Source organism: Tachypleus tridentatus, chromosome 1 (genome assembly GCF_004210375.1).
Source record: "Tachypleus tridentatus isolate NWPU-2018 chromosome 1, ASM421037v1, whole genome shotgun sequence".
Taxonomy (NCBI): Eukaryota; Metazoa; Arthropoda; class Merostomata; order Xiphosura; family Limulidae; genus Tachypleus; species Tachypleus tridentatus.
Window position 1 is genome coordinate 6155099 of NC_134825.1, and position 11595 is coordinate 6166693.

At 35.7% G+C, this 11595-nt stretch overlaps 1 protein-coding gene across 1 annotated transcript; it reads left to right on the forward strand.

Annotated features, from left to right (window-relative positions):
* Positions 1–27: 27 nt before the first annotated feature.
* On the forward strand, positions 28–9879 carry LOC143258167 (uncharacterized). The gene is made up of 4 exons (XM_076517200.1): positions 28–148; positions 235–953; positions 1060–2865; positions 9741–9879. Exons 1-3 carry the CDS (start codon positions 28–30, stop codon positions 2854–2856), a joined length of 2637 nt encoding a protein of 878 aa, XP_076373315.1. The 3' UTR covers positions 2857–2865; positions 9741–9879.
* The last annotated feature ends 1716 nt before the right edge of the window (positions 9880–11595 follow it).

Here is an 11595-nt window from a genome sequence, read left to right on the forward strand (position 1 = left end):
ACCCTAGACAGCTACAATGCAGCCATGATGACAGACCGAAATAATCACGTGCACTACAACACAGTGCAGAATTATCCACTGTCTTTTAAAGCATCAGAAAAACCAAACAACAGTGGCAGTCTTAAAAGACGTCTAAACATTTTCTCGCGTAAGAAAAACAAAACACCAATGATACCGTTATAAGGGACTCTTATAAAAATGAATTTTCTGATAAATTTGGTTCACTGTCTACAGCACCTATTACTCCGGACTATGTAGGAAAGTCTAGAGCCAGTAAATCTAGTTATCCATTTCAGGACGTTAAATTTGCTTCCGTTAAAAATGTCAGAACGAGACCACGTGTTGTGGTTTATCCTTGGGAGACCTATATTAACATTCAAGAGCCAATTCACGAAAATGGCTTGGAAGAGAAAGTTCCTCCAACAGCCTCTGCTTCTGGTCTAGCTCATTGTAAGTGTGGCTTAGCTATTCGTAGTAGTACCTGCAGCAGAGGATCCCGGTACTCTTGTAGATGCTGGTCTCCACATGCTTCCCAAAATACATTTCAAGAACCTCAGGTGTTTCCTAGAAGGAAATCCATTTTACCAGAAAAGGTTGATCTTTATGCTGTGTCCGAGGAAAACTGTGACAACGAGAAACACGGAAATGGTTTACATTCACGTCATGGTAAAGTAAGCGGATCAAGGAAATCAAAGCAAGATAACCATCCGAAACCATCACCACATGTTAGTTTCATCAAAACTATTGACAGAAAGGGTCCTTTCAATTCCGTATCGTCAAGAAAGTCCATCTTAGAATGTGATGTAACTGCTTACGATCTCGTTAAAGAATATATGGGTTCATTGTCTACGCCTGAAATTGATAGCGACACGGACGATGATTTAAGTGATAATGCAATTGAATTGAAAACGAGCAAGAAACATGATACAGAAAGACGTATCAGAGAAAATCGAGTGAGTAAATCCTCTCCGAATAATAAAGTTTTGACTTATCTCTCTTCACAAAGTGGCCCGCCCAGTGATTTCATCAATTATAATGAAGACGTGATACGTGGACAAGGACCGGAAGATTGTAGAACATATTCAGGGTCAACAGAATGTTTTTTACCCCTTCCTCCCTCAACCGAGTACCAGAAGCAGCTCCAGTTTTGCAGATTCTAATTACAACAGCTGGAGCGATCGCTGCACTCCTGAGAGCAGTTCTTCTTCTATTCCAGATCCAGATTACGAGAATGACAAACACTCAAATGAGGTTTCTTATTTGACCAATCGTTTGAAAAATTTCAAAGTATCCTATCTATCGCCATTGGCACAAAAATTCCGCGAAAAGCCGTATGTGGAGAAAAATACATTTCAGGAAAACATACATATTTTCCCGTCTTCTTCACTGCCAAACTTAACGGACAAAGATTTGCCTACTGTTCTTGCTCCCCACAAATCATTTGACTCGGGACATATATATCCCCACGAACGATCGACTTCAGAAAGAGATTTATTTGATCAACATCAGAGCCTCTTGTCTTCATCTTCAACCCCTTTAGAAGACAAAACATTTGTGTCTTCATTTACAAAACCTGTTGAGAAACAGTTCCCAGGGAAACAGTGCTCTTACCCACTTTTACAACCTGTGGACAAACAACGGTTCTCTCCATTTGCACAGCCTGCAAACAAACAACGTGCTCCCTCGCATTCACAATTTGTAAACAAACAAGGTCCTTCCTCTCATTTACAATCTGTAGACAAACAACGTGCTTCTTCGCATTCACAATCTCTAGACAAACAACGTTCTTCCTCTCATACACAATCTGTAGACAAACAACGACCTTCGTCGCTTTCACAACCTTTAGACAAACAATGTATTGCCTCGTTTTCACAACCTGTATATGAACAACTTTTCTTCTCACCTTCACAACCTATAGACAAACAATCCCCATGCTCGTATGTGCAGCCTTTAAATGATCAAGGTTCATATTCATTTACAAAATCGACAGAAGGCCAAGGATTTTCTTTGTTTACACAATTTGAAGAACACTGCCCATTGTTCTTACAGGCTGCTGATAAAAGACCTGTGTTGTATTCGCAATCAGGGGGAAACCAGAGTCTATCAACCACAAGAACTACAGAAAACCAAATCAATTCTTCATTTTTAGAACGCACAGGAAGTAAACGTCCCAGTTCTAATAACAGGTCCTGGAGCAATGAAAACCTCGAAACGCTAACGGCTATGCCTGTCTCTCCTCACAGTAATGAGTTTGACGATATTGAAACAAGCACGGATTCATTAGACACTGGCTCCTTGAGTCAGAGCTCTTCTAAGGAGGTTAAGTCGATTTTGAAAAGAAATGGAAATTCGTTTGTCAGCGTAAGTTCTTTTGACGACACGTGCTTACCGCAATCCGAGGAAAATAAGGAGTCAAGAAAGAAAAAACAAGTGAAATTCAAAGCCGATGATAACGATGTTGTAATTCTTGAGCACATTTGTCCAGTGTTGGAATGGTGTCATGATGACGTTGGAGACGAGGATATAAAAGAGCCTTTGGATGTAGGAGTAACACAAGAAAACCACAACTACCATAACAATAAACTGAAAGTTGATGACCATTTTGCTTCTGGATTTCAAAGCGTGGGTGAAATTCTTTCCTCCAGTTGTTTGGGGTCAACCGCTGGACAAAGACTCGGAGCAGAAAATTCTCGAGAAGCGCTCGTTAAAACTGATAAAAGACAACTCACAACACAAGAAGATGTTTCTTGCAAAGGAAAAATAAAACTTCAATGTGTAGTCATTCGCAAAGGAATTTTACTGAAGTTAGGACAGAGAAGTACGAAAGTCCACCACCAGAAGGCGACACATATTTAAACGTTGATGGTAGGTGTTTTATTGCTGTGTCGTTTTTATACTTGTATATTGATTACATTCATGTATGTCATATGCGAGAATGCGATTGTTTAGGTGTATAGTATTTCCAAATATGCCTCCTAAACAAAGTAATAATAGACTAACATTTATTTATTAAAATATTACTTATTTAGTACTGTTGATTTGATTTCTCTTAACAATAATACTTCAGGAATGTTGAATATTGTTTTAATATGATATTACTTTCCAAACATGTGTATCAAATTTAACTGACACGTGTATCAGATTTAACTGGACTGTTGAGCATGTATGACGTCGATACCTCCTGAAAAAGTCAGTAGTAGCGAAATATTGAGTTGATGTGTTTGTGTTTTCTTATAGCAAAGCGACATCGCGCTATCTGCTGAGCCCTGCGAAGGGAATCGACTCCCTGGTTTTAGCGTTGTAAATCCGTAGACTAACCATTGTACTAGCGGGGGCGTTGAGCTAATGAAGTTACATTCTGGAGACATAGGCCGTCATTTTATTTACATTTATAGAAATGTTTCATAATAAATTACCAGATATATTTTATCCCAAAGTGACACCGCTAATGATTATTTGCGAGCTAACATGTGAGCTGCGAAGGTAAGACAAATCATTGTCTGAAGTGAGGGTGAATGACCTTCGTGCACTGTTTTCTTATTTTGTTCTTGACATTCTTCGAATCAGTCATTTCATTGTGTCTACTGTAAACTGTAAATTATGTTAAAAGTTACTTAATGCTGTCAACCAACAGACCTCTCGGTCGACAGAGGAACGTATCTGTTGTTCTTTCACCGTCTTTGTACATTTCATAGTTTTTAGAGAATTGTTCTATTTCTTATTAACAATAACGTCAACTCTTGTACACATCGATTACAGCTGGAAAAATGAAATATGGTCTTCAACATATATTAGTTTCACTATTTGCTAATATACGTCATCAAATAGCTTACAGACGAAAGTACTTGTATTCCAAACTATAGTCTAAATATTATGCTACACCATCAAATAGCTTACAGACGAAAGTACATGTATTTCAAACGATAGTCTAAATATTATGCAACACGATCAAAATAGCTTACAGACGAAAGTACATGTATTCCAAACGATAGTCTAAATATTATGCTACACCATCAAATAGCTTACAGACGAAAGTACATGTATTCCAAACTATAGTCTAAATATTACGCTACACCATCAAATAGCTTACAGACGAAAGTACATGTATTCCAAACTATAGTCTAAATATTATGCTACACCATCAAATAGCTTACAGACGAAAGTACATGTATTCCAAACGATAGTCTAAATATTATGCTACACCATCAAATAGCTTACAGACGAAAGTACATGTATTCCAAACGATATCATGCTACACCATCAAAATAGCTTGCAGGCGAAAGTACATGTATTCCAAACGATATCTAAGTATTATGCTACACCATCAAAATACCTTACAGACAAAAGTACATGTATTCCAAACGATAGTCTAAATATTATGCTACACCATCAAAATAGCTTACAGACGAAAGTACATGTATTCCAAAAGATAGTCTAAATATTATGCTACATCATCAAAGTAGCTTACAGACGAAAGTACATGTATTCCGAACGATAGTATAAATATTATGCTACACCATCAAAATAGCTTACAGACGAAAGTACATGTATTCCAAAAGATAGTCTAAATATTATGCTACACCATCAAAATAGCTTACAGACGAAAGTACATGTATTCCGAACGATAGTATAAATATTATGCTACACCATCAAAATAGGTTAGAGACGAAAGTATATGTATTCCAAACGATAGTCTAAATATTATGCTAAAATGGTAAAAAAGCAGTGTTAACATAGAATTTATCACGTGGATGTTTTGATTGTTTGGTTTGTTTTGAATTTCGCGCAAAGCTACACGAGGGCTATCTGCGCTAACTGTCCCTAATTTAATAGTGTAAGGCTAGAGGGAAGGCAACTAGTCATCACCACCTACCGCCAACTCTTGAGCTACTGTTTTATCAACGAATAGGGGGATTGACCGTAACATTATAACGTCCCCACGACGAGGATTCGAACGCCTTAACCCGCCTGACCATGTCGGGCCATTTTACGTAGATGTAAAAAATAAAAAGTAACGCTTATAGTTCCCCTGTAGGTGAAAACTTGTAGCATATAATTTTAACACTATCTTTGGATATCGACAAGACAAGCGTTACCAAAAGTTCATCCTACATAAAATTTTTGTAATTTTATAACGCCACCTATTGACACAGTTTTCCGGTATTTCTTCTATGTAGTCATGTTAGTAATATCTTTAGAGAACTCAGAAACAGGTTATCGAAAGCTGGTCTTTGTTCACCTTCTGCTGACTCAACCCTGTATTATTTATCACTCAACATTCCTATCGAATCGAATAGAGAAAGCCATGATTGTTGCTCAGGGTGTATAAATTTATATTAAGTATTTTAACAAATCATTGTTATTTATTTATTTATTATTTCTTCCTCGAATATTTTAATACATTTTGTTTATTTAAAATTGTTTGAATAATTTAAGATTGCTTACCATATACGTATAAGAGCTAAATTCATATATATTTATATTGCCATCTAGCGTTGGATTTTCAAATGTATTTATTAATTTTACTATACACAAGTTATTGTGAGCACCTGAATTGGCAAACGTTTCATTATCGTCAACGGTTTTTCTACGGCACGTAGATCACTATAAAATAGGCCAAGGAACGTTTTTCACATGAATGTTCATATTTACGACTACTTAATTGAAAAAAACAAAACAATAACAGTTCCGTTAGAAGGTACACTGATTAATTCTTACAAGTAATTTTCCAGTTAGCAATCATGAAAGGAAATTATATTTAAAAACGCGAATATATCTTAGACGCAGAAGAATTTCCGAAGACTAGGAACGAATCAATTTCGATCTTCTGTTCGAAAGGTTATGGGTTTCAACTATCATTGAATATACCTTTAGCCTGTCCATTTAAGGTTTATACAATCAAGAAATTATTAATTATCTGAACGACCTCTTCGTAGGGTGTGTATCTTGATGAGACCGGATTTTGTGAGCCTATTTCTCAACAAGTTGAATTTCCTGTGCCCCTGACCCAGATTCTCGAAAGGGCTGGCAATCCTGATAGCCAAAGATGTGTTTCTTTACGAGAGGCATATCTTCGCGGAACGAAACACCTGCTTTTAGATACGTATTAATGTTGTTCAAATTATTTGTTAGAACAAGTGTACAAGAAGCAAACTTCATAGACGTTGCTTTGTTTGGACGATTTTAAGGTGAATAGAAAGAAAACAAATCTGCATTTCATCATTGTATGGACACGTGAGCTCACTGCACTATCCATTTTCATAAGTATTTGTGAAATGTAAAACGTTTTCATTATATATGAAAAACTTCTAAGAAATTAAATATATTTTGTTGTTAGTGCACGATGGACTATCTGCTGTCTGTCCACTCTGGAATTTAATGTGACATAAAAGTAAATGTCGATTTTTATGATGCTTAACATGGCTTTGAATATTTATTTATACTAGTTACCATACGTGGACTTCACTGAAGTTGACTGCTGAATCAGAGCTATTACTAAATCAGTAAAACACCACACAGAGCCCTCTGTCGGTAGAATAACTTGCTATATAACAGGCTTATATTATGTGCTATATTTCTAGTGTTCATGTTTTAAATATTCTTCGTTCTGAACTCCTACTGGGATTGTGTATTAATTTGTGAAATAGTATCCAAATTGTATCGTCGGTTTGTGCTGAAGGCCACCACGGCTGAATTATCTAGTCATTCATATAACGACACGTGATGTAGTATCTAGTCATTCATATAACGATAAACACGTGATGTAGTATCTAGTCATTCATATAACGATACGAGATGTAGTATCTAGTCATTCATATAACGATACGAGATGTAGTATCTAGTCATTCATATAACGATAAACACGTGATGTAGTATCTAGTCATTCATATAACGATACGTGATGTAGTATCTAGTCATTCATATAACGATACGTGATGTAGTATCTAGTCATTCATATAACGACACGTGATGTAGTACCTAGTCATTCATATAACGACACGTGATGTAGTACCTAGTCATTCATATAACGATAAACACGTGATGTAGTATCTAGTCATTCATATAACGATAAACACGTGATGTAGTATCTAGTCATTCATATAACGATACGAGATGTAGTATCTAGTCATTCATATAACGATAAACACGTGATGTAGTATCTAGTCATTCATATAACGACACGTGATGTAGTATCTAGTCATTCATATAACGATACGTGATGTAGTATCTAGTCATTCATATAACGATACGTGATGTAGTATCTAGTCATTCATATAACGACACGTGATGTAGTACCTAGTCATTCATATAACGACACGTGATGTAGTACCTAGTCATTCATATAACGATAAACACGTGATGTAGTATCTAGTCATTCATATAACGATAAACACGTGATGTAGTATCTAGTCATTCATATAACGACACGTGATGTAGTATCTAGTCATTCATATAACGATAAACACGTGATGTAGTATCTAGTCATTCATATAACGATACGTGATGTAGTATCTAGTCATTCATATAACGATAAACACGTGATGTAGTATCTAGTCATTCATATAACGATAAACACGTGATGTAGTATCTAGTCATTCATATAACGATAAACACGTGATGTAGTATCTAGTCATTCATATAACGATACGTGATGTAGTATCTAGTCATTCATATAACGATAAAACACGTGATGTAGTATCTAGTCATTCATATAACGATACGTGATGTAGTATCTAGTCATTCATATAACGACACGTGATGTAGTATCTAGTCATTCATATAACGATACGTGATGTAGTATCTAGTCATTCATATAACGATACGTGATGTAGTATCTAGTCATTCATATAACGATAAACACGTGATGTAGTATCTAGTCATTCATATAACGACACGTGATGTAGTATCTAGTCATTCATATAACGATAAACACGTGATGTAGTATCTAGTCATTCATATAACGATACGTGATGTAGTATCTTGTCATTCATATAACGATACGTGATGTAGTATCTCGTCATTCATATAATGATACGTGATGTAGTATCTAGTCATTCATATAACGATACGTGATGTAGTATCTAGTTATTCATATAACGATACGTGATGTAGTATCTAGTCATTCATATAACGATACGTGATGTAGTATCTAGTCATTCATATAACGATACGTGATGTAGTATCTAGTTATTCATATAACGATACGTGATGTAGTATCTAGTCATTCATATAACGATACGTGATGTAGTATCTAGTCATTCATATAACGATACGTGATGTAGTATCTAGTCATTCATATAACGACACGTGATGTAGTATCTAGTCATTCATATAACGATACGTGATGTAGTATCTAGTCATTCATATAACGATAAACACGTGATGTAGTATCTAGTCATTCATATAACGATACGTGATGTAGTATCTAGTCATTCATATAACGATACGTGATGTAGTATCTAGTCATTCATATAACGACACGTGATGTAGTATCTAGTCATTCATATAACGATACGTGATGTAGTATCTAGTCATTCATATAACGATAAACACGTGATGTAGTATCTAGTCATTCATATAACGACACGTGATGTAGTATCTAGTCATTCATATAACGATACGTGATGTAGTATCTAGTCATTCATATAACGATAAACACGTGATGTAGTATCTAGTCATTCATATAACGATACGTGATGTAGTATCTAGTCATTCATATAACGACACGTGATGTAGTATCTAGTCATTCATATAACGATACGTGATGTAGTATCTAGTCATTCATATAACGATAAACACGTGATGTAGTATCTAGTCATTCATATAACGATACGTGATGTAGTATCTAGTCATTCATATAACGATACGTGATGTAGTATCTAGTCATTCATATAACGATACGTGATGTAGTATCTAGTCATTCATATAACGACACGTGATGTAGTATCTAGTCATTCATCTAACGACACGTGATGTAGTATCTAGTCATTCATATAACGACACGTGATGTAGTATCTAGTTATTCATATAACGACACGTGATGTAGTTCCACAACCTTTTCATTATATTTCTTTGTTTGTTTGTTGTTGAGCAAAATGCTACACAAGAGACTATCTGCGCTTTTCTCACCACGGGCATCGAAACCCTGTTTTAGATTTTGTTATAAGCCTTCAGATTTACAGTTCCGTTAATGAAGGAGGGTTATTCTCATTGTAAGATAAACGCCTATCTTCGGTAGACAGTTATTATTAATTATACACTACAAGCGTCTCGTAAAATTACACCTTAAAGTAGAAATATTCTGTATACATTGAGTCGTAACCGTTTTTTTGTAAACTTACGTTTAGAAGTCAATTAATTGAGACTAACCATTAAAGAACTGAACAATGTAAAAACACAAACTTAGGTAATGTTTCTTTCCTTCATTTATACAATAAAGAGGTAGTAATATGAAAGTTGACCGATCAGGAAAATGAGCTACTTAGGTGATCATTATGCAAGTTTCTGTTGTCGAAAAGGATCTTGGGTTATTTCATTGTAAATCATCACTGTTTCAGTAGAACCATTAAAAATGTGGTTCAAGTTGTGTGTCATCTAAAAATACCGTCACGATACAATATATTGATCTTATGAACATTTATTCGCCAGTTATAGGATTAAAAACTCAAACTTAGTTTAACAGATTTAACAACTGACAAACATAAAATAAATTTTGATTAACATTGTCATCTATTTTTCAGCAAATTCTTGTGACGTCGTAATGGATCATTACAAACCAAGCTCAGTTAATCCAAAAAACGGGTATTCTTCCCCCGCTGACTGTGAGGAAACTGATAGAGCCATTAAGAAGCGGGGGAAGATAACATTAGAATTCACTCCTGAGGACGTCCCACCAGATGTCGCTAGCATACAATCACCTTCCAGTCCAGGTGTGTTTGAAAGTGACAAGACAGTCGACGTCACTAACAAAATAATTTTGGAACCTGAAGATGAAGTGTATCCAAGTTCGTCCTTCGGAATTACCGAGGAAGAAGACGACGAGTGTAAGAGTTTGAAGACTGGTAACGAGATTAAACAAACCTTTTCTGTATCAGTGAAAACACCTTCTGTTTGTAGTACGACAAGAAGCAAAGCATCTCAAGAAAGAACTTTAGAAAAAGAAATTTCTAACTATTTTGATAACAAAGAAACGTCCTTTTCCAGGGTTAAAGGTCATTCAGTCACTTCAATAATGATAACATCATCTCCGCCAAACATAAAATATGAGTCCTCCAGTACAATAAACGACAGCTTGTCCTCTTCCAATTGTTACGAGTTTATTCCAAGCCCTCCAGCGGAGCCAGAGGTTCCCAATATTGCTCTGGGAGGTTCTCCAAAGTCCACTGATGATTCCAAGGTACGTAGATGTTCAATACAAATCTTGAACAAATTTGGAACTAATTTGTCTGTTCTTTTATGTTATGCATTTTGAAACTGAGTTAATGTTACCCAGAAAGTGAGACTGACAATGTCAAAAATGTTTAAACAATGTTTTGTGTAATTATAATTTAATTTTCTGGTAACAGAGGATGATAATACAATAATTTGTAAATAGTGTTTTATGACTTGATGTTCTGCCACCAGAGGGCGATAGTTACATAATGTCACCTAGATAACTGTTGTACTTTTTATACGTACAATGATACTATGAGGTCGTTCTCAGAAAAACTGTTATTTGTTACTTTCCCTCGTTGTTATTATTAGGTGTAATGTTATACATAGTTGGAACAACGTACGTACGTACGTTTCGCAGGTTGAAGGTCTGAAAAGGTTGTTGTTCATAAAGATGTGAGATTAAAACCAATATATGTACGAAAGTGATGTGGACAACCAAACTTCACGTCACAGATTTTCTCATTAAACACGATGTATTTCTTCCGTGAGCTTCACCATAGAAACTGTTGATGTGGTAACAGAAAGGCAGCCTGCACACGCGTTTAAAAGGGAATATTCCTTGGAAATGCTACTCCTGAAGATTGACCTAAAAGAATCCTGTGTACATCATATAGTTTTAATTTAAGGTATGAAGGGGAGATGAGGAAGGAGGAAGATGTGTGTACATCATATAGTTTTAATTTAAGGTATGAAGGGAGATGAGGGAAGGAGGAAGATGTGTACATCATATAGTTTTAATCATCATAAGGTATGAAGGGGAGATGAGGAAAGAGGAAGATCTGGTACATCATATAGTTTTCTGCCTATGCATGAAGGGAGATAGAGGAAAGGAGAAAGATGTGTACATCATCATATTAGGACATCTTAATTTCTGGTATGAAGGAGATGATAGGAGGAAGATGTGCATATATACATCATATAGCCTTTAATTTAATCTGTATGAAGGGGAGATGAGGAAAGGAGGAAGATGTGTACATCCAGCATAAGTTTTAATTTGGCTGAGTATGAAGGAGAAATGAGGAGAAGATGATAGATATTAGTACACATCATAGCCTTTTAATTTGGCTGCATGAAGGAGTGAGAGGAAGGGAGGAAAGGCAAAAAATAATCATCATAGTTTCATTCTAAGGCATGAAGGGAGATGAGGAAGGAGGAAGATGG

What these genes read in the sequence shown, in the direction of transcription:
- LOC143258167 (XM_076517200.1), top strand. Translation starts at nt 28, where the DNA reads ATGACAGACCGAAATAATCACGTGCACTACAACACAGTGCAGAATTAT. An exon ending in ACGTCTAAACATTTTCTCGC is followed by an intron (nt 149 to 234) that starts GTAAGAAAAACA and finishes CACTGTCTACAG; the next exon opens with CACCTATTACTCCGGACTAT. An exon ending in GACGTATCAGAGAAAATCGA is followed by an intron (nt 954 to 1,059) that starts GTGAGTAAATCC and finishes TACGTGGACAAG; the next exon opens with GACCGGAAGATTGTAGAACA.